This window comes from Acomys minous (genome assembly GCF_964271855.1).
Source record: "Acomys minous genome assembly, chromosome: 8".
NCBI lineage: Eukaryota > Metazoa > Chordata > Mammalia > Rodentia > Muridae > Acomys > Acomys minous.
Window position 1 is genome coordinate 121198437 of NC_140489.1, and position 24639 is coordinate 121223075.

The window sequence follows — 24639 nt, forward strand, 5'->3', positions numbered from 1 at the left end:
GTATGGCATTTGCTGCTCTAGGCAAAATGTACACAATAAAGTTCATTTAAAAATCCAAACGATGAGAAGTCACACTATGAAGTGAACCCATGACAATTTGTAAAACAGGAAGGTGGCATTCTTTTCTTACAGGTGTAATTACAAGCAAAGAGTCCCCAACTGTCATTCTGTACCTCTAAGTTTCATGGATCCCGTGAGCATTTGGATGGCTCCTAATACCCGGTTTCTTGAAAAAAGACCCAATGTGTAACTTGGATATGAGTAATTGATTTATAAGCATGAGAGCCTGAGCTTGACCCCTCAAACCATATTTTTGAAAAGCCAGCATGTACCACCATGTTTATGGTACCAGCACTACGGAGATAGAGGCAGGACACCTGGCATTTGCTGACCAGCCAATTTGGCTTACTAATCTAGTTCTCCTGGGTGGACTGACATGCCTGCTACAAACAGGGAGGGTTAGAAAGTAATTCTTTAGTGATACTAAGTGCGCTGAAAAACTTCCCCACAATTCAGAGCGATGAACTCAAGCTCATCAGCAAGTGAGGTTATTCTGCGCACTGGAGACCATCATTATGTGCTCCGCGTGAGAGCTGCTTTCTGTGATTATGGGGAAGGAGCCACATCTCCTGAGTCCACCTCCTTCCCCATCATTTTCTTTCAGCAGCAGAAGCCTTGCCAGGCAATAATCATCTTTATTGACACACAAGATATTCTGTCCTTTGGAGCAGATGCTGCCTCACGGGAGACCATCATTCAAAGAACAATTTTAAATACTTGAATCACACTACAGAATCATGAATTATTAACATGACTCCACGTTGTGATTCTGAGATGTAAAAATGAGAGGAAAACACAGAAACCATAGACTGATTTAAACAGTGAAGTGCCAGTGTTAGCAAACGCACCAACAAAGGCTTAGCCTGTTATGAGAAAGACTGAGATCAATAAGTGAAGAAGCAAGTGTTAGGCCATTGGGTGCCCCACCCCCATTACTTACAGAATCACGCTTTCAAAACTCAGTCCCATGAAGGAATTCCTGGCGATGATGTGGATGTTTATGTTATCTTGGATGTCTCTAAGAAGAAAGTGCAGACAAATGAGATATTTGTGTGGGCTCCACCTGTGTAACCATCCCTCATTCAGTTTGCTGGCACCAAGTGATCTGCAGCTGAAATAACAACACTTTGCTAGAATTTTTGCTCAGAGGATAACAGCTCAAAGTCTGGGCAACAAACAGCCCGTTTATCTGTCGTGTGTTAGTTCTTCTTCAAGACTAAATTGCACACCCAGAGAACCTTTTCTCTTTGGAGCATTCCTTAGAGGATGTTACTGCGTTGAAGTTCTTGTCAATATAGCTATTTATCAGCTTTGTTTCCACAGATCGTCGTGCTCAATAGGATAGACACAGAAACTGGTCTGTTACCTGCAGACCGATCTCTCTATTCATTTTTTTTGTGTCTTCTCCTCCTTTCTCATCCATTTAGTACATTCTTGGCATGTGTGTGGGTCAGAGGATAGTCTAAGGTCAATCCTCAGGTGCCACCAACCTTTTTCCTGAGACACCATCTACCACTCCCTTTGATTTGGATGAGCAGGCTAGGTTAGCTGGTCAGCAAATGTCAGGTGCCCTGCCTCTACCTCCATAGTGCTGGGACCTTAAGCATGGTGGTGCACGCTGGCTTTTCAAAAGTAGGGGCTTGAGGGGTCAAGCTCAGGCCCTAATGCTTATAAATCAATTACTCATATCTGAGTTACCTCTTGGTTCATTTTCCTTTTTCTTATATATTGCTTCTTTCTATCTTTTTTTCTTGAGCCACGGGAAAAGAAATATTGATTTTTTTCCTTCCCACATTGAAAGATAGAGAAAAATTTTTCTGTTTGTTTTACTTATCCTTCCATCAGACTGACCTCTCGGGCCTTGTGAATACAGAACAGCGCAAGTGCTACTAGTTGGAAACAGCTCAAGATGTCTAGAGGATTCTTTCTGTTCTCTGTCCTCATCTCCTTATACCCCTCCTGACCCTTTCCTTTGGGGTTTGCCTGGATTATTACCAGTTCACTATTAGAAATAAAGTTCTTCTTTTCCTTCCTTTCCTTTCCCCTCTTCTTTACTCCATCTCTTGGATGCTTTGGTCCAACAGTATCCATTAGTCTAGAAATAAGGGGAAACGATGGAGGAATATGGGGCCTTCCAGGGAGCCAGTAATTAAGCGTCCGTGTGAAGAAAACTATGATCTGGTTCTAAGCTGGTTTCTTGCTAATACTTGCTGCAGAACCTGTTAACTTCATTCAGATGGAACTTTGCCGCCGACTGCTCCCCTTGCTCCTTGTCTTCCTCCTCCTGCTCAGCTAGAGCCATGCATTTGGAAAATGTCCTGTGTGATGGCAATAAGGGGCCCAGAATGCCACAAGTAGCCCACAGCCAGGGACCAAGCAATCATAGGCTGAAATTAGGGTAAGTGCGAACCAAGCCAACCATTTGTTCTTTGTAGTGTATTATCTCAGGCATTTGCTATAAAGATGGAGGGCTGATTGGCATTCTATCAATAAAACTTACAATAGAACCTTTTGAAGAGACTGGATCTTGTGAACGACTGGCAGGTGCTTAATGCCTGTGTTGGATATTAACCTAAAGAGAGACAAAGTCAGAGTGAGGAGAGATGAAGCTGTAATGCAAACATTTGTCAGAGCCTGAACTTGTCAAATTCAAAATACCAACCCTGAACTGTCAGGGGAAAAAACCTATCAGAGCACTCACAATATAGATTATACTTTTATTACCTGTTTTATGTTTTAAGAATCTAACCAGGATGTAGTCAGCTATTGATTCCTTGGGACAATTCTTTTTACAAGGTGGGAATATTCTACTCTCATTCATATATTGTTGTATTTTTGAACACTGATAAGTTAGCACTATTCAAAAGTAACTAACAATGAGATAACAACATTTCCCTAATTGCCACCATTTCCAAGCGTTGGCATACTTGATGGGGAAGTACTATTTCCCCTTTCAAAGAAGTTCTGTTGGGGTTACAATGTGACAGTGCACACTCTTTGACTTTAGGGCACACAAGCAGCCTAAGCAGGGTCCATTTGAAAGTAGTCGCTGTTGGTTGGAGACGAGTTTTTTATGAGTGGAGAGATCGTTTAACAATCCCTACATCTCATGACAGCCGACCTGCCCTGGACCCTTCCTAGTGCTCAGCTTTCTTGGGAATCAAAGCCTGAGAGTCTGAGATGAAGGCTGCCTGTGGCTACTGCAATGGGCACTGTAGATCCAGAGCACTGAGGCAGGAAGCATGGAGCAGGGGAGCAGGAAGCTAGTCAGTGCCAGGGCGAGTAATGGTGTCAACCACTGCTACTGGTGCAGGTTCTGTAATCCTGATGGCCTGAGTTAGGAGATCTATAGAACATATATCAGAATTATTGCTCTGAAGGAAGAGTGCGCAGTGAGGGAAGGGGTTCTTATTTCCTAATGGTCAAAGGCGGTACCATGTTCCTGATGCCCGCTTCTAGCTCAGATATTGATGAGTACCCAGTGGGTTTTGCATGGGTACCTTTTACCGAAGTGCAGATGGTCCTCGGGAGTATAGAGTAGGAGGAAATGCCAGGTGAGCTGGTGGTGTGCGGCTGCACCTTCAGTAAGCTGGTGGCATTACCATGGAAGTGGTGCTAGCTGTCTTGTGACACACGGAAACCATCAGGTACATCATATTTTAGGATTCATCTACAGTGAGTTACTCAAAAATCTTTCCATTAAGCTAAGCTCTACGTCCATTTCTTTCTTCTCTGTCTGGCTTAGCTAAGCCACAGTTGGTGCTTGTCCTTTGCATCCCGAAGGACCATATCAAGGTACACATCACAGTGAAGCATCGAAGTTCTGGACGCGATTTTGCTGTTTTGCTCCTTGTGTCTATATTGAGAGAGTCTTTGGTTTGCAGTAGTGGTTCTCTGTAGTGCATGTATACATGTTTTTGTTTTGATCCCAAGTGAGGGGTGTCAAATAGACGTGTGCAAGTGTGTGTGGTATTTTTCTTCTGAAAACAGACTTGTGAGAGAACAGGTGATGTTTGTCCACTGGAAGAAGAACTGCCTCTTGTGGGGGCATGGTCTTTGCCAACTGATAAACATCACAGTACGGACTCTGAGAGTGTGCGTGTGTATGTATAGGTGTGTATATATATATATATATATATGTATAAGAGCTGGGGCTTTTTTGGTCATGGCTGTTCATCAATCCACTACAAGACACTCCTAGAGAGAATCGCTCCAGTAAAGGCTTCCAGGCTCTGGGCTCTGGTTGCTGCTCAGGTTTCCAACGGCTGAAGTGGCAGTCACCCTCACTGAATTGCTGATTTGCTGTTTAACTGGTCTATTGGAATCCTGCCAACTATGCAGTGAAATCACTTCAAGGAACTGAGTCTAAAAAGGTCTATCTCTTCTGTTCCTATTAACCTCTTTCCCCTCCTATCTAGGGTAGGTGGGTTACAAGGGAGAAGTAAGCATTAAAGAAGCCCGGATAAAGTAGGTTTGAAAGAGTTCAAAGCCTACAGTTCTCTGAGGCTGTGTTCCCACTTGGCTCCTAATGTTGGACGTAGAACTAATCTTTTAATACTTCCAACAGCATCAGGATGACCTTCTGCTTTTTACAAGACTAATGGGATCATTCATACACTCTCTTGGAGGACTTGTTATGATCTTAATTTTCCTTTAAAAATTAAAAGCTGCATGTGAGGGTACAGGCCTAGAATCCTAGTACTTAGGGAGCTGATGCAGGAGAATTGCGATTTGTTGCCAGCCAAGGTTCCATAATGAGAGTCTATCTCAAAATTAATTTTCCATACAGAGAAATGAACACTTTGGCACTCAGGTCAATGAGTGAAAATAAGTACACAGAGGCTGCTACCACCACCACCCAGACACGGTGCTGCCCTGGCCCTTCTGTAGTTTCACTTTGCAGTTAACGTTTTCCTAACTTCTCAGTCCTAATGACCTGCCATCAGTTTTCTGTAGTTGTAATTTTTCTTTTTCTAAAAGTTTACACTTTCCAAAATGGAATCAGAGAATGAACAACTTTTGAGTCTGGCTGGCTTTCTTTCAGTACTCCCAACATGTGAAACCCAGTGCTATGTGTTTGAAGCCCTCCCATGTTTTGTGTTTCAGTGGTTCCTTGCTATTTTTGTTGCTTAGAATTTCTTTGTATGAATGATTTACAATTTGATTATCTATTCTCCAGTTGAAGTTTCATGGCTTTTTGTGGAAAAAATATTGGTTAAATGTATTAATGTTCATATGGTGTATCACACACATATAAAAGGTGCTTTAAATATCTGTGTATGGTTGTTGTTTGTCAGACAAGGGAGAGGAGGGAGGGAGAGAGAGAGAGAGAGAGAGAGAGAGAGAGAGAGAGAGAGAGAGAGAGAGAGAGAGAGAGAGAGAGAGAGAACATAGGCCTTTCTTTTTATTGGGTAAATGCTTTGGAGTGTGATTTCTGGGTCAGATGACAAGCATATGTTTAAACGGAAAACAGTTTAGAAAAAAAAAGCCAAATGTACCATTTTGCCTTCAAACAGCAGTGTGTTTGAGTGCCAGTTGCTCTGCATACTTTGGCTATTTAAAAAGGATATATATTCTTTTCATACCAAAGTAACATATGCTTTTACTATGAGACTAATGAAGAACCTAGAGAGACATTTGCAGAAGAAAGCAAAAATCACCTCATGGCCCAGCATTAGCTTCTGTTAGTATTTGAAATGGGGGAGTTTCTACCAGAATAGCTTTCACCATTGCTCCCCAATAACCTCTGAGCTTCTACTCAGTGTTGCTGGGAGCACTGATGGAACTTTAAAGACCCACGACGACACAATCCTATTTCATCAGATCTAGCCTTCTCTATTTTTAGACCTCTTCCCACGGTGCTCTTCCAGTATTCTCCTAGTGAAACATCAAAGCAGCGACCATGTTTAATGTTTTCTGACAGTCTTCCTCTGTGTGTAGGTTTGGAATGTTGCATGTGCTCATGATGTTTCTAAAACATTTCTTATTTCTGTCACCAGGAATATATCAAAACTTTAATTTGGTTAATTTGCTTGTCAAGTATCGTTGCTATTTGGGGTAATTAGTCTTAAACAGATGTAGGGAGGTCTGGAGGTCAGTAGTCACAAGACCCTGCATATGAAATCTGTCGTGGACCAAACACAAGCCAGCTTATCTATCCAGGCCAGAACTGTGTGGGCTGTGATCAGCAAGGTAGAAATCTATCAAACACTTCTTTGTCATTTCACCTCCTCTTGGCCCAACTTTTACTCTAAGCGTTGCCATGGCAATGGGATGCTGTTAGATTTAATGCCGCAGATGCCTGTCCCAGCTGTACTGAGTGGCTTTCATTTTCTTTGATGGACTTCTAGGCCACTTTTAAGGTAGGCGTGTATAGAATCCTCTTAAGCCATTCTGAGGCCTTGACAAATTAAAAAAAATGCTTGGGTGTTAGTACTGAAGTGGACAGTTCCTGCTTGGTGTAGAACTATCATTTTTGTTTCAAGTGTGAACAATTCTAAATATATTTTATATTTTATCTTAGAGGACTGAGCCTGACTGGTAGTCTGGTAATATATTGCAACATATAGGTTTTGAACATAGTGGGTGATAATGCATTCTTGTTAAGAATGCATTCTTTCTTTCTATTTTTCTTTTCTTTCTTTCTTTTTTCCTGTTTATAGTACTTGATCTTTACCTAGGACCTCATACATATGACACAGGTTTTCTGCCATTTAGTTATATCCTGAGCAACTTTTTTTTTACTTTCTGTTTTGAGGCAGTGTCTCTCTAAGCTGCCTAGGCTGATTTTGAACTTGTGTCATAGTCCAGAGAAGACTTGAAACTGCCATTTTCTTGCCTTAGCACTCAGAGTAGGTGGGATTGCAGACTTGTACCACCAGACCTGACCCTGATAATATCTTATTGATTTTATATTCCCTCCCCCCTCTCTTTCTCACTTATCTATATACTCCCTTTAAGTTTGTATGTACATAAACCACTTGTAGGTAAGCCCTTGCTCACACATTTTTGGATATTCTAGGTTAAGACAGACATAAACTTGTACTGAATTTCACATTCTGCATAGATTCACAGGCAGGGAATCTCTTTTCTGATATCATGTATGTCTTCAACTGTAGTCTGGTCCTGTTTCTTGTCCTTCTCTCTCAGCAAAGCTTTCAGAAAGTATTATCTGCAATACTATTTTTGCTGCCTCTTATCTCATTTATTTGATCTAATCTATTCTAACCTGATTATTCAACCTACATATCTTTACCCTAAACTACTATGTGTCTCACATTTACAAACCCACCAAGTTTCAAATCTAAGGTATATTCAAGTTTTTATTTTTATTTTTAGAACATCCTAGATCATCCAGTGCTCTTTGTCACTCTCTCCTTCCATTTCTGTTATGTCACACTTGCTTGTTTTTCCTTTTCTTGAGTACTCCATTTGTTTGTGTCATTTCCTTCCTTTCCTATATTTGTTTGCAAAGCCTTTATCTTCTTCAATAGTCCCAGCTAAATAGATTTTGTTTCCTGTTGCTTTCTAATTGAGATTAAGGTGAGTTCAGGGTTCATACCTGTAGCTTGACTTCTCTAGTCTACTACAGATGAGATCTTACTTCCTACATCCTCCTAAATGGTCCATTATCATTGCTAAATTTGTCCTACAACAGTCACTTCCATCGAACATTTCCCCCCTTGATTCTTTCCCAAGAAATATGCTGGCATCTATCAGTCATTCATTGGAAAACTGATAAAAAAAATTGGCTGCTCCTTCCTTATCTTCCAATAGCTAGCCCGTCTCCAAGCCTTCCTAGATTCTAATTCCAAATTTTGTTTTTTGAGCCCACAAAATTTTGTCCACTTCTATTGACACCATTCAAAAACAAGCTACTACCGTGCCCCAGCTTTATTAAATAGTTTTCTTTTGGCCTCACACTTTATCTTGTTCTTTTCCAATCCATTCTCTGTGCAGCATGCAGCACATTCTTCTAAGACACATAAACCAGATTGCTTTGCTCCCTTACTGTGAAAGGTTTATTATTTCCCATAAGACCGAGGGTGAAATTTATATTCTGTACGACCAACTCTTATGCTTCTGCCTCATGCTGTTTCATCAACGGTGTTCAACCCCAGTGTCTCTTCCTCTTTGCTGCTCCCTGCCTCTAGTTATTTGCATATGCCTTATCGGAAGGGCTCTCACTCATTTTTCACCAGGCCAATTTAAACTTCAGAGCTCAGTTGCAAAGGGAATTTCCAAAGAGACAAGACCTGAGTGCAGATCTAAATTAGGGCACCTAACATAGCTACCTGTGCATGTATGGACAATGCTTCCCCTAGAAATCAATGGTTATTCAATGAAAACATTCAGTGCCAGGTGTCTGAAATATTCTTGAAAGTTATTGGTCATAGAAGCCTCAAAGGTCCCAAAGCAACACAAGCTACTTCCATTGCTTTCGGTTGCCCACTATAACTAGATGGTAAGACCCTATTGTAAAGATACCACACATTTCAGTTTCATTGGAGGGTATAGAGAAATCCAACTCTTCATGTGAAAACTTCATCCCTGCTCGCTTCCTTCCACAGACCTAGGAAATGGTATATACATCACTGGTGGAAAAAAATCCATCAATGCTATCCCTCCATAATACAGTAGTGAGATGCCAGCAAGATGTGCCCATTAGTGCAATAGTGGCACCAAAGTTATGACAGTAGCCAATTGTTTTTGGATTGAACTTAAGGTTTGGTTCACAGGAAGGAATGAGGGTATAGTACTATAAACCCCGGTCAAAAGTCCATGTCTCAGAAGGTCAAAGGCCCTAGAGAGGAACCCACTACTGGTATTTTGCTAAATGACATGCCGTAAACCTGCCTTCCACATATTTGTGCTTATACTTCTATATTAATTAGGGTTGCTGTCAGCCTTGGCCAGAGAAAGCTCTCTCTGTGTTGCTCAGCAGTTGATGCAGAGACTCAGATCTCATCAAAGAACTGAAGACATATGAGTATTAAGTGCTCATCCCTCTATGGTGCATTAGTATCAACCTCACTTCCATGCAAGGCTCAGTGGACATTGTGGAAGAGGGAAGAGAGCAAACATAAGAGCTGAAAAATGGCTAAGAGTGGTGTGAAATGCTGTCTTCTGCATGTGACATGGCTGTTGCACTTATGAACTTACTACAAAACAAAAGTACTTAATATTACAATAGTATCATATCAGATTTACTGGGTTATTAATTTTAAAAGGAAAAGACATGAAAGGATAAGAAGGATGTGTTGGGGACACCTGGGGGCAGTGTGAAAGGAAGATTCATTGTTTACATATGTGGAATTATAAAAAAAATAAGCAAAAGATATTCGATTAAAGTAAAAAAAATTAACTAGGTCTCCTGATTTACTTACTTCCAGAACAATTGCATCTGATCTTGTACCTTTTCTTCTTTGCTGTTCATCAAAATTCCAAAGCAGAGCCTATAAAGGTGGCTTAATGGTTAAGATCACTTGCTACTCTTAGAAGAGGTCCTGGGCTTGGTTCCCAGAAGACAAAGCTGTAACCCACTTCCTGGTCATTTGATGCCTTCTTCTGGCATCTGCAGGCACAGGGCATATATGTGGTACATAAACACACATTCAGGTAAAATATTCATAAAGCTAAAAATTCCAAAGCATCAGCCAGGTGCAGTGGTGCATACCTTTAATCCCTGCACTCAGGAAGACAGAAGCAGGTTATCTCTGTGAATTTGGGGCCAGTCTGGTCTACAAAGTGAGTCCAGGACAGCCAAGGCTACACAGAGAAGCCCTCAAAACAACAACAACAACAACAACAACAACAACAACAACAACACAACAACGACAACAACAACCCAAAGCATATATTTTTCAACCACTTTGTGAATGGCATAAGGGCAGGTTCTGTGTTTGCCCTGGAAACTTAGCATTTCCACATTGGTTGGGACACAGGCTGTTCTTGATGCTTGCCAAGATTTTTTTCTTTTTGTTTGTTTTTGAGACAGGGTTTCACTGTCTAGTCCTTTCTGTCCTGGAACTCAGTCTGTAGACCATGAACTCATAGAGATCTGCCTGTCTCTGCCTCTTGAGTGCTGTATTTCACCACCGAGCTTATAAAGAGGTCACGGCCTATGTGCTGTCAGTGGATGGGCACATGAGAAATTATGGAATACCTGCATCTACAGCACACACCTGATTTGACATGGTATTAGCAACTACAGATGATGGTGAGCTGTATGGAGCTGAGAAAGTAAGGAGTCATGCTTTTCCAGTGAGGATGACAGGAGAACAAAACATTGCACTACTGTCATGAGCTCCCATCTGCAGACATCCACAGAAGCTCAGCGGAATCTTTGGTCTTCATAGAAAAGAAAATACACAGTGAAAATGGCTAAAATTATTCCAGTAGTATTGAGTTTAAGACATTTAAAAAGATCTAGTGACCATGTAGCCGGATGGATTATTGGTTATACCTCTGTAGCCAAAACTCTCTATAACCCCAAGATAAGGCAGGAAATGGAGTTCTGATGAGCACTTAGTTTCCAATTCATCCTTTCCCCTCTGATCAATAAATTCACGTCTGATGGAGTCTGGAATTGGGTAATCAGCTAGGAGCTCTATGTCTCAATGGGTTTCCTTTGGTCAAATGATTGTTTGCTGCAAAATTATTTTGATTCACTCAACTGTGGTTTATCTTCTGGAACAGTTAAAGGCCTCAGGGTAAAATGTCAGCAAATTTAAGTTCTGCAAATGGGTCTTTCAAAGAAAAATAACTGGCTTGGAGCTCTCCCCTCCCAATAGCCAGTTTCATAGCCTGAGCTGGTGTTAGTGCCTTTCTATCCCAATTGCACTTAAGCTATAGGTTACATACTAAAATTGTCTCTCCTTTCAGGATAACTTACTGGGGTCATTGCCCTTGGTAAGAATCATCCCCACTTCTGTCACAGGCTCTTAATGTACACACAATGTACACATACTGTGTACATAATGGCTCACAACGTACTTGACTTTGACAAAAGACCATCCTGCGACTCTAAGGCCCCATCCACTATTGGTACTTTCATAAATCCGCAATGGCACCTATGGATTCCTGTCCATCTCCCTTTAAGTTAACAAAAGCCTGTTTGTGCTGAACTGGTATAAGTATCATCCTCGCAATAAAGCTTCATTATGCCTCAGAGAGTAAGCCAGACATGATAGCTTTGCTTCAGGGAGTTTGAATGTGAATCAAATTAAGATGAACACAAGCAAAACATTAAAGGAATGTAATAGGCATAAACTGTATGCTATTGATCATTAATGTCTTAAATGTTCAAAAGGGCAAGAAAGTAAAGTAAGCTGGTGTACATCTAGGAAGAACAGCCAACCAGAGTCCTAGAGAGTCAAGAGCCTCGGTCTGAGTTAAGTGAGGTAACATGCACAGCTGGGTCATGGGGGCGGATACGGGAGCCTGAGCAGTGGAAGAAGGAAGGAAAGGGGAGAGGAAGGCTACATCTCAAGAACTTCTGACATCATTTAGGGAGGTGTAGGTTTGATGCGAAATGTAGGAAGCACCTTTAGGATGCTAGAAGGAGAAGAAGACTAGAGGCTTCTCTGATCAGAGGACATCCCTGTGTTCACTGTTTCTTCACCTCAAGCCTTCATAGTAGTCATCAGGCCAAGTTAATGGGGGTAACTGAAAAACTATGATGAAACCAAATACTTAGCCTACCAAACAGAACAAAGTAAGTCTAGAAAGATGACAAGACACTCCTGATGTCACTTATGCCAACCAATCATACACTTCTTTATAGTCTGCTTCCAATCCAGCATAATATAAAGTAAGCAAATGTGAGACTACATGAACCAGTTCTCTCTCAGCTCAGGACACGAGGGAGGGACAGAGCTCAGGCCATGGCTTGAACATTACATCAGTTCTTCAGGGAATTTGATTTAGGGAGGGGATGCTGCCAGCTGTTTCACAACTACTAATTTGGGGTTGGAAATAAATGTTAGCAAGTGAGTGAACTAGAACTTATAGATTGTGCAAAGAAGGGCAAGTGCATAAAAAAAAGCCATTACTTATGAAGGTTGCTAGTGTCATGTTGAGTTTTGTTTTAACTACAAATCATTATTACTGGGGAAATTTGTATATCAGTAATCAATGTGATAAATAATGTGTGCTTTCTGAATCACTGAGTAAAGACTTGTCTGGGTTCAGTATCACAGAATAGTCGTGTTAGACAGAAGAATGTGTAAGATGACTTATTACAAGGAATAAGATCCTAGGCTCAAGGATACTGACCATAGCTAGGTGGATTTCCAATGAATGGATTGACCATGTAAATTTATAGTTTCTCTCTGTAAATTGACTATGCACAAAAAGATTGTAGGAGATAGCCAGAAAGTCAGTCTCATTTCCTGCCATCACATTTTATACATTAAAAACTGGGACTAACTACCGTACTCAATTCAAACATGTCTAATCTCCATGGAAACAAGGCTCTGTAGTAAACTCAGGGAATTTAGTTAGTCCAAGGGCAGCACTTCCAAGAGTTTAGCCCTCTGTGGCTAGGTGTTGTCTGACCCAGTGCTCCAGGTGAGCAGTGAGCTTCTGCTTTGGGTCAGGGCATGTACCATAGTCTCAACAGAACTGACTGGTACCAGAGAATCTTGGTAGAAAGAAGTCCCACCTTAGCCTCAGGAGTTAGATGATTTCCTTCCTTTATCCAGAGGAACGAACTTGCTGTGTGACAGAGCTTCGTCTGTTCTTCCTGCATTGTAATTTCTGTGGTCAGCTGCCAGTCTTCTCTTCTAGCTGCCACGCTAAGACTCTGTCTTATTTCTTGGAGTCTGGATTACATTTTCCTAACTCTCTAGGGGTGATAACATGCTAATTTCTTGACCTCCATGACACCCAGAGTGGAGCTGGCCACTCCAGAGTTTCCAAAAGCCCTCCTTTACTCTCTGATAGCTGCTTCCTTCCGGTATGCCTCCCTTAATTACTCTTCTACCTGCCTGATTCTGTTTTGTCTCTGAATCTTGTTTTTAAAAAATTGGTATCATACTCTCAGTTAGTTAGTTAGTTGTTACTTAGTTTTTGCCAATTTGACATAAACTATAGTCATCTGGGAAGAAGGATGCTCAACTGAGAAACTGCCTCCATCAGATTGGCCTGTGGGCATATCTGTAAGGCATTTTCTTGAGTAATGATTGATGTGGGCAGGCCCAGTCAACAGTGGATGGTGCACTCCTGGGCAGGTGGTTCTGGGATGTAGAAGCAAGCAAGCTGAACATGAGGCGAGAGAGCAAGCTAGTAAGCAGCACTTCTTCATGACCTCTGCTTTAAGTCTCCTTATAGGTCTTGTTCAGTTCCTGTCCTGAATTCTCTCAAGAGTGGACTGTGATGTGGGAGTGTAAGTCAAATAAACCCTTTCCTCCCTGAGTTGATTTTGGTCAGTGTTTTGTCATACCAACAGAAAGTAACTAACACACCATATTAAAGGAAATTACAACATTGATAAAATTGTAGTTGAGGTATATGACTTACTCACTTCAAGAGCCAAGTGACTTAAGTGTGACCTTTTTTGTGGTGACAAGTGGCTACTGAAAATAATATTATAAAAAAGATGATTTCAAGTTAGATACTTTTTATTTCTTTAAGGTCAGAGAATGTATTAAGAATGTTGAATGCAACAGCATTAAAAACATCTATGTTACATAGGGAGCTACAGGAAAAAAATGTGTGAGTATATACATGCTTATTTTACCATCCAAAATGCCTTATGTCACCATATGTAAAAAGTCTCATAGTGCATATTTTAAATATAAAAAATGTACCTTTTCTAGCCAATTAAAAAATTTCCATGTGATTTTTGGATGTTTTCACTAAAAACAAAACAAAAAAAGCAATATCTACCAGGTAGTTTGAAAGAACACCTGATTGACATTAGGGAATAAAATTTACTAGCTGAATTTTGCAAAAAATATTTATATAAAAGAGGTATAAGATAGGATACTAAGTGTGATAACCTGGGAGCTGTAATTACAGAGTGCTTCTATTGGACCTACTTATTTTAATGGTTTATGTTTGTTTTTGTCAGCCAGGAGAATACAGTAGCAATATAATAAATGGATTGCCTTTCTTAGTGCTAAAGTAAGCATTAGAAAAATGACAACTCATATCCCATGACACCACTTTCTCTACAGTATTATGGTTAGTGAGTCAAAAACAAACAAAACAAACAAACAAAACACTTTGTAACATGTAGAACACTATATTAAGGGAAGATAAAAATGTAAAATTAATTAGTTACTTTTCTTAATTTCAGCCTTCATTAGTTTTGCATATATTTATAGGGCTATACTATACTATACTTGTATAGTTGTATGCGTATACATACTATAGTTGTATGCGTATCTGCTTTATAAAGAAATCCACTTATTTTGGGTCATATTTGTAATGGGGGATTAGGGTGACAAATCAAGACTCCCACTCTAACAAGCAAGGTATTTGCTTGGAAAGAGCAACCTGTGATTCTGAAGAGTAGCCAAGTGGAAATGACAAGAGATCTGTGATGTGATGCTCTGGAAAGGAGGTATAGATTCATAATAATAATGGTCAATGTTTATTGAACACTTCCTATGGTCCAGATACCGCACCAAGCACTTACCATTGATTCTTTTATTTATTCCTGTGTACCACCTTAGGAGACAGACCGAGAGATGCACAGGAACTTTCTCAAAGCCACACAAGGAGAGGCTGAACTGCAGTTGGACCAGGCCTTTCTGAATCCAAATTAATCTTGTATGTCTATGATTGCCACCATGACCGAGTCATGCTATGAGAGCTGCCATCCGGAAGAGAAGACTGTACTGCTGAGTTTGGGGTTTACACCGTGGCATAGCGTTCAGATTGCAGAAGTGTTTCTTGGTGAGAGGGGATAGAAATGTGATCTCTAAGATGGCTTCCACTGTAGAAGCACTGAGGGATAGAACTGCCTTGTTTAAAGATGAAAGGTTACAACGGCGATAAAAAGGGGAAAATGCTGGGTTAACGCACGGCCAAGCTATTCTTTCTGCAGGGGTCTCAGAGCCCTTACCGTTCAGTAGACATGTCTACAGCAAGGAAAACACCCACTAGCTTTCTTTCTCTGAACCCATAGACTCCTTCTTGTTCTTGAGTTTGGTGTGCTCTACTCGACCTTGGAGGCCCTGGCACAAAGGAAGGCATCGATACTAATTTCTTTAATAATAGATTAGTTGATAGTTGCTAAAAATGCCATTACTATGGGTCGGAGCTGATAAGTCTCTCTTACTCGAAGCATTCATTAGTCAGTTCATCTGTTCCTTGACCTTGATGTAAGACAGAACTCTGTGTACAGAAACAGAGGATAGCATTTGGGAGAGGGCAGACTCCCAAGTGAGGTTTGGGCTGGTTTCTTCCAGCATTTGAAGACATTGCGGGGTGGCTCCTCTAGACTGTGACAAGGACAGATAGGCAGCCTCTTGCAAACTCACCTACAGCTGTGGAGACTGTCAGCCTCAGCAGGAAGGAGTCCCACTCCCATCTCAGCTGCCCACCTACCACACTGTTGATTCTGGTAGAAGGCAATAAACCATGGAGAACCAAACCAATTCCCCTGAGAAGAAATCCCTGACAAATGGGCCTAGTTATAATAATAAAAAGGAAACTGGTGATGGGCTTCCTGCAGCTCTTGCTGTTGATGGCACTTGCACTTTTATGTAGAGCATGCTACAGGGTACCACCATGGGTGGGTAGGACAGATTTTGGTGTAACCAGGGCATCGCTGACACAAAGGATGCTGTAGTATAGGTTTCTGAAAACATCCCTTTTATACATTGACCATGAAAACTGAGTGAAGAATGGAATTTGGGAGAAGTCTTTTGAAAAGCATTTCTGAAGTCAGGTTCGAATTTTTCCCTCTTGACAGGCCACCCTGGCAGAGGTGGGATGGCTTGTTGCTCCACTTAGGTTGAAAGAGGGAATTTAAGAAGGCCACGTGGCAAATTTTATACACTAAACAGACTTGTGTTATGTAGGAAGTTGCCTGTGGTGGCAATAGACCAAGATGCCACTGCAGGTGAGGTACGTGACCTCCCAGAAGCTGGTTATGCAAGCCACAGCCCCAAAAGTTCCCTTGAAAAAGAAAACACAAAGAAGCAACCATATCTTGTCACTTCTGGAGCACATATAACATAAGCTATTTAATAATTCCTATTTTGATGGCTCACGGGGGCAAGACTCAGAAATGCACAGGTGAAGTTCTAAACTTGAACCAGGAAGAATAATTGTTAGGACGTGCCTGTTATCCCAGCCCATGCCATGCCCCAGCACAAATGTCTCACTTTCCTTAAAATCACTGCCCCTGACATGCAAAGCTATATAGAAGGTAATATTACCAGCTGCATTTTAAAGATAAGAAAATGGGCTGATTTGTCTAATAGAAGGTAGAAAACATGATGTCTGAAGCCAGGCTTTCTGCTTGCACCCTCTCAACTGGATTCTTCCTTGTACGTTTTGTTGTCTACATAGAAGCTCTCAAAATCTAAACATCATCCTGATTAGCCACACTGCTAATGCTGCTGCCAAGCATCAACCTTGGAGACCTTGGATGCTGAAGTAAGGGTAACTTTAATCAAACTACCAATTTGTGGCAAGCAGTTACATTTATGTCTCATTTGGGAGCCGCAAAAAAGTTAATATTTTAAACAGTTTACACACCCTTTCCCACAACTCGTTTCCAAGATAAATTATTTAGAAAGCTATTTCTTAGGTACACTTCAACTTTGCTCAAGTGGATGATCACAAACTTCAAACGGCAAACACATGGTTGTGGTGTCAATGTGCTCTGAACACTGGGTAGATTTACACTGACTTCCGCTGTATCGACAGCACACATCTCCAATTGTGGGATGCACTGGCTGAGAGTCATACATTGATGGCTTCAGTTCCTCATCCTACCCATCATTTAATCTCTGAGTTTCAAAACTCTTATTACTGTTTTTGGAGAATGAAGGGCAAGACAAACTGTGTGAACAAAATGCCCACTTCAGTATCTGCCACGTGATACATGCTCAATAAGTTTTTCCCTGGGCCTCGTGCCCTCAAATAATTTTGTAGTTCAGATTTTGACCTTGTTCAATTTAATCACTGTCTCACAACCCCATGCTTCCATCTGTGACATAGATCTGTCACTAAATAGTTCACAGTGCTGTTGTAAGCAAATGAGTGCAAAGTGAAAGTGCTTTTTAAAGCCCAACTCCTATAACCCACACCGGTGACCAATGCCTTTTGACTTTAAAATGCTACCTTTCATTTTTCACCTTCCCTTCATTACAGTGACCTCTTTCAGGAGTTGAGACAGCTATAATTCTTTCCAGTTTTTCTATTTTCCTTTTTAAAATGTGTGTGTGTGCGTGAGTGCACAGTGTGCCTGTATATGTGTTTGCGTGTCCATGCATATGAACATATGTGTACTCATGCACACACACACAGGTGCAGAATCCTGTGGATAATGTGGCAATCTTATTCAGTTGCTTTCCATCTTATTCTTCTGAGGTGGGATCTTTCTCTTAATAAGACTGCCTGCTTAATAAGGATGCCCTGTGTCCACTTTCCAAAGCGGAAATTCTCTCTGAGTCACTATACCTTCCTGGCAGTCATGTGGTCAACTTTAGCTGGCAATGTGACACCATCTACAGTCACCTGGAAAGTGAGGTTTGATGAGGGATTATCAATATTGATTTGGCCTCTGTACATGCCTCTGGGTGGTTACTTTAATTTAGATGATTGACGTGGGAAGACCCAGCCCAGCGTGGGGGTCACAATTCCCTAGGCATGAAGTCTTGAAGTGCATAACAGTGGATACATCACGTGGAATACAAGCAAACAAGTGAACATTTATGCATTCTCCGCCTTTTGTTCTTGGCTAGATGTGGTGAGAAGCTGTTTGACGTTTTAGCTTTGCCTCCTCTACAGTCATGGGCTGTAACCTGGAGTTGAGCTGTGATAAACCTCTTACCTCCTAGGTTACTTTTATTTGAGTGTTTTATCACAGCAACAGACAGGGTTGCAGGCTCTGTTCTAGAGATCCAAACTCTGGTCCTCTTCCTTGTGTGTGGCAAGCACTTTCTTCACCGAGCTATTTCCTCCTTTTCTCTGTTTCTCTTGAGATCAAGGGAGGTTTTTGTCTTTATAGGTAAAACCATAGCTTGAAACTGTCTCTTCGACTCTTCTGTCAGGGAAAGCATTTTGCTTACATCTGGTGAGTAATCTGTGTGGTCTGGTCCTTGCCAGGGAGATGGTGATGACTGAACTTTATGAGGAGCCTGCCAAGATGCCTCTCTCATAGACCCACCAGCCATCTGCTCTCTACCCACATCTCTATATTCAAACTGGGTGAGGGGAGAGCTCCCTGCCTCTTGAACTAGGCTTTATCTGTGGGTGGATCAGTGTGGGTGAGCTTGTGATTAAACCACAGTGGAACATTTATGCAATGTCTGCTGAAGATGAAAATATTCCTCCTTAGAGCGTTTGTCACTTTGGTGTTCGCACTCTGCAAAGCCCCAAGATATTTCCCTAAAAACAGCAGCTGCTCCTCTCTCACCACGCAAACAGTAAGATTCCATGCCAGACCCAAAATCTCATTAATGGCCTACTGTGTGCTGACCTTGGCCCTGCACAGACTCAGAGATGGCTGGTGCATAGTGCTTGCTCTAGCTAGGGTGTGGGGGCAATCCAGTGCATATGTCACCTGCCAACTCATTGCTGGCCAGTCACTAGCTGTCCGGTGAGTTCAATTAAGCTTTCTACACACACTCATGCCTTCATGGAGGATATCAGCATTTCCAGGCAAAGCCAAGGGCTTAAAGTATTTGACTAGGAGCTCACAGCACTCAAACTAAGATCCTGCACTGTACTCATCCATGGCCCAGGTAAACTTCCCTTCCTCTAGTCTAGCTAGATGTGCCATGAGCCTGGCTACCCCAAGGGGGAGCAGACACAGGGAACCATGTCAGCTAGCCAGTTGGTGAGCTCTTGGTTGAGAGATCCTGTTTCTAAAAACAATTGAACATCATGGAAGACACTAGATTTTGACTTTTGGCTTCTACACTTACATATGCATTCAGACATGTACATGCATGTGCACACATGTATACACTCACACACCTATACTAACCACATATAATAAGTACAAACAAACACAGAAAGATGCTAACTACACTGAAAAAAGAATATAAGACCTGAGCATATTGCTAGGAATTGTTAGATCAGTTAATTTCCTCCCTAATGGAAAAGAATTGAGTTCCTGCAGAAGAAAGTTTTCTGCATGGGAAAGAAAGGTTAGCAGAATAAAAATGTTGACAAGTTTACAATCACAAGGGACCCGTGCCTTTGTGAGCAGTCCTGCTCAGATGCAAATCTCACCTCGAATCACCATGCTATCCTGTGGTTGACAGTGCTAAGAAAAGTCAAATTTGGAAGACAGCTTACTGATAAAATAAGCAATTCTGTAGTCTTCCTTGTGTCCGAGCATCTTAGTAGTCATGGCAACATCCTGAGATGCAATGCTGACAGCCCAGAAGGCAGCTAATAATTCCATCTTAATCACTGTCTTGTGTAAGATGGCTAGATTCTTGATGAGTGTCATCCCTAACATGGCTATGTGGCAAGTACATAAGTCAGGATAATGAAGTGAGTGGATGAGAGTAATTTCAATTACCTGTGCCCCTGCATGGCACAAAGGTAAATAACAGGCCGCTGTGATTTTCATTGACTTTCAGCTGTTGCCACCATTACTCTACCTGTGGTATATGGCAACTGGCCCTTAGCAGGCCTCCTTTAAGTGTAGCTCACTATAGGTTTCTCTACAATCCAGTCACCACCATCACACCACTCTGCTGCTCATCTTGAATAGCTTATTGCTTCCTACTCTATTAGAGCTAAACTTCCATGCCTCAGTTTCCCCTCCAACGTTACTCAGTCATATAAGCCCAAATCTAGTCACACTCCTTTAGTGTGCATGGGCTCTTTCCCTGGGATTCAGTTTCTCGCTATTTGTGATCTTTTCACATTGCATATGTTTTCTTGCTATTTTTTTTTCATACAGGAAATTCTTCCATTCCTTTCTCCTCTGTCTTTCTAAATCCCGTGATTGCCCCACTCCAATGGGTCATTCCAGGGCTTATCTGGCTTAGAACACTGGGTCAAATCCTCTCATTCATGACCAGTACTACAAACCCTACTGTTGCATTAAGGAGTCTAGTCTTTTTCTTGAAGAAAGATTAGCTTATAGATATTTTCTACATTCCACACAGAGCTAGTTGCCCCATGCTTTCTCACTCACCCTTCCCCAAATATTACTGCCTTTGAGATATATATATATGTGTGTGTGTGTGTGTGTGTGTGTGTGTGTGTGTGTGTGTGTAGATATCATATTTCTATTAAATATATAATTGATATTATCATCTGATCTAATTCAACATTATTTATCTCTACAATGAGAACGTGAGCTCTATGAAGGTGGAGGCTGCCATATTTGGTATGCATAAAAAAGTCTTGTATGTAGTATGGCCTCATTTATTTTTTTAATGGATTACTGGATGAGCTCTTACTGACTGGACAATTCATAACCCAAGTGATTGAGGAGCAAATGTAGAGGAGTCATGCATATGGTAGCCACAGTTTCTAAAACTTAATCTTTGAATGGATCTTTTCCCAGCCACCATAGAGAGGAAAGTATGGCTGAGGACCAAAAGTACCAGAGTGATCCATTTTGTAGAAACAGTGCATGCTCATGTCAGAAAAGCCTGATAGCCATCCATGGAGGGGATAAAACAGCCTGGACTGCTGAGGGAAGTCTGCTGGAATGGTTCTCAGCTGTAGCGAGCAAATGGCCCGGTAGCCATCGTAAGGAATTTTAGAAGAGGTCTGATGGTTTACATCTGAGTGGAAGATAGTTGTCACTGGTGGCTTGAGGGTGGGGCATGCAGCAGTGTGACATGCTTACTAAACAAATTGAAGTTTATTGAGTAGCAAAGAACACTACCCAGCTGCCTGGGAATATATTGACAAGATGCAAAGGGAAAAGAATATTTTATAAACCTTATTTACAGATCAATAGATAATCTTGCATACATAAAAGGTCAGCTCCAGGAAGGCAAAGCAGAAAAAAAAAAAGAAAGAAAGAAAGAAAGAAAGAAAAGAAAAGAACTCTTGCCTGCAAATAAAATATTGCCTTAAAAATCCATTCAGATGAGTCTTTGGTGCATATTTTTCTGGTTAAAGAGCACTTCTTTATTTATATGCTTTTTTCCTTAACTACTTCAGAGGCCTCTGTGAAGCATGAAGGTGTTGATGAAGGGTGCTGATTTCTATTTGTCCTGAATTTTGCACTATCAAATGAACAGCACGAAATGGAATCATCACGGAGCTTCAGAACCACATTTCTAAGTGTGTGTACAGCAATTAGGATGCTCAAGCAAATGGCATCTCCTCCCCGCCCCCCCCTGGTAATTTGCTGCTTTCAGTTGCACTGATGCTAAATATTTATCCTGGCTTAAGAAAGTAAAAACCAAAGTGACAGCAGCGTTAGAAACAAAACAACAGCAGCTCCACTCTACTCATCACTACTGCATCCCTTGGTCTATTTGGTGCTTTGTTTTTTTTTGTCTTGAAGCAAGTTTTCATCATCCCAAAGGATTTGGGAAATTCTTATCTCTGTCTCTACCTGGCTGTGTATGATATCGCTCTATGGAGGCCTGCTGCTGAGACAGGAATAAGCTTGGGAGGAGGTGCGCTAGGGATAAACCCATGTCCCTTCCCTGCTCAGAACTTCAAGTCCTAACCTCCTTGTGACTGTATCTGGAGAAAGAATATTTATCAAACAACTCAGCTTTGGTGAGGGAACAAGACTGGGGTCCTAACCCTTCAGGGTTCATCTCTATAAGAAGCAATACCAGCGGCTTACTCTTGCTCATCCTCATGTTTTTGAGAGCATGTCCACTCTCATTGCCATTGGAGGATAAGGAGAAAAAGGCCATCTGCAGGCCAGGAAGAGATTTGGTACAACGGCATAATCTTCCAGTGTCTTGATTTTGAACTTCCCAGCCTCCATAGTTGATAGAAAACTTCTCTTGTTTAAGGAACTCTATTTTGTGTATTTTGCTATAGTTGCCATGTCTAACTAATGCAGACTGGGAATTTAACTAGTCATTGTTTTCCTGATACAACCTTTTAGGTGAGAGGACCTGCTGTGCTTTTGTGTCATCTGTCTTAGTGGCCTGGGAAATATTTCAGAGGAGCAGCAGTCTGAACCATGAACAGGTGCATTGCTGGTTGAAGTGCTGGTGGAGGGCAGAGGTCTTTAAACCTCAGGGGGTATCTATCATGTACTGCATGCTGAGGTGGTATGCACATCTGGGGAAAGCTCAGTTCTCCCAGAAGTCAAAAGGCTTAATATATACAATTTCTATCCTCAAATTCCTTATGGAGGAGCCACAGGACTCCAGATGTGAGAACACTCTATACAGTAGAGAATTACATCATTACTATGCACAGGGTGTTTCCCCCAAATTTATGTTGAAACCCTAAATGTTATAAAAGCAGGTGCAAACATGGGATTTTTTTTCTCTTCTTTCTTTACACACTTGCTCCTAAGAGGTCATATGAAGACTGCCATCTACATACCAGGAAGAGGACTCCATACAAGAACTGACCACAGATTAACTGATGTTAGCATTCTGGCCTCTAGAATTGAGAAGTATTGACTTGTGATTGTAGCAGTATGAAATGATCAAGATAATAACATTTTGCTGTGTGGTTTTTTTAATTCTATTTTTATTTTTTGAGTAGGAAATAAAGGTCTTTTGACAATAATGCAATCTCTCTCAACTTCTTACCAGCTATTTTCTTTGCTCAGAAAACAAGTTTATGAAATATACTGAGGCATAATCTCTCCAAACACAGTGGGGCTAGGACCAGCCTCTGTTATCATTGGTATTTCTAGGTGGGATCATTATAGGACTCATCTGAGCAAATTTCCAGGTGCTGTGCCCGTGAAGAGAGGCTTTCCCTGATAATGACCCAAGAGGACTTTTCACCTGAAAGTGAGAAAGGGCTCGAAGAGGAGGCTGGACTTGATGAGAAATGACACATCTTTCTCTGAGGTCTTTTTTATTCTACCAAAGGCAACCTACACCTTTTTTCCTTGTTTACTGTGTAGTCTATATCCACATATTCCAAGTTCCTTCTTTGTTGATGGTCCTCATTATGAAGATTGAATGGCACTGGCCATGATGAATGGTCCAATACCAGTCCAATTCTAGTTTGAATTTTTGTGATACCTAAGGTCTATCTGAGACCTATCGCATACTAGGAAAGCATTCTACAGCTGAGCTATAATCCCTAATCCAGAGTCAAATTCTGCATGCTTAGTTTCAGAGTTTGGAAAGATCCCTCTCTGTCCTCAATTATCTGCTGTGTTGTGCTCTTTTTGGGCTGGCTCTTATGTTAAAAGTCTATGAATTGTGTGCATAAAATTATCTTCATGAGTCTATCCTCTGCAGCAGAGCTTGAGCAGGGGTAGTTTGCCAATGGCTCTATGCCAGAAACTATTTTGCACCTCATAGGATTCCTTTGTTCTGTTACAGCATGGTCGATGACCCCCGTGCTCTACTCAGACATCCTCTAAGTTAGGAGGAAGGAAGAAAGAAGAAGGATGGAAAGCAACCAACTATGTAACCACATATGGTGTGTAGCCATGTGGCTGGCCTGCCTCTAACATGAACTCAGAAGTAACCCACCTTTTCTTCTCTAGACCCTTCCTGGGTCTCCTGTCAGACCTAAGGCATAGAAGGTTAGATGGACCCTCATTGGCTGAATCGTACTCCTTAGAGCTAAGATCTATCATGGTTCAGTATCCTCTATCATGTTTACTAACTCCATTTAGTATGGACCAAAATTTAGAGCCGGAGAATGATATTATTAGCAGCTAACAACTACTGACTATCTACAACGATAGGTGTGATGGGCCAAGGTTCCTTCATCTTGTCCTTGCTGTAGCCATTTAAGGTCTGACTCAGAGCTGCCCCCTCCCCTTATAATCCTTCCTATGGGAAAGTTAGAACATTGCCCAACTCTGTCCCACAGAGCTGAGGGTCACACTGACCCAGATCACTGCTGATTTATGCTTCTGCTAAACCGCTTGTTTGCTCTCCTTGCCCTGCAACTGCCAACAAGGATATGGCATTTGCCTTTAAAAGTTCCTTGCAGAAAGAAGTCAGGGCTGTTCCATGAGAACTGTCTCTTCAGCCAGTCACTAGCTGACCCTATAAAGACTCTCAGATTTGGACTATGGTTTTGTCATGGGGGTCTTTGCCATATGACAATAGACAAAGTGGAAAACTTTATATACTTTGGATTGATTGCAAAGGTGTCCTCAAGCCTATTTTCCTTTCCTGTGTCCACACCCTCTAAATCCCGACTACAGCTTCTACTGTCAAGAAGTGACACCTACTTCTTTGCCTCTTGAATCCAGGCTGGTTCTGTGAATTTCTGTGTCTAATAAAATGCACCAGAAGAGAT

The 24639-nt window shown here is 41.4% G+C and overlaps 1 protein-coding gene across 2 annotated transcripts in view; it reads right to left on the bottom strand.

The window, feature by feature from the left end:
* The window catches only part of FSHR (follicle stimulating hormone receptor), a 171085-nt gene that overhangs the window by 17693 nt on the left and 128753 nt on the right, over positions 1–24639 (bottom strand). For both annotated transcript variants that reach the window (XM_084793864.1, XM_084793863.1), the window contains exons 5-6: positions 2561–2632; positions 1001–1078 (exon numbers count right to left, since the gene is read on the bottom strand). In XM_084793864.1, the coding sequence (XP_084649990.1) occupies positions 1001–1078; positions 2561–2632 (150 nt within the window). The remainder of the gene's footprint in view (positions 1–1000; positions 1079–2560; positions 2633–24639) is intronic.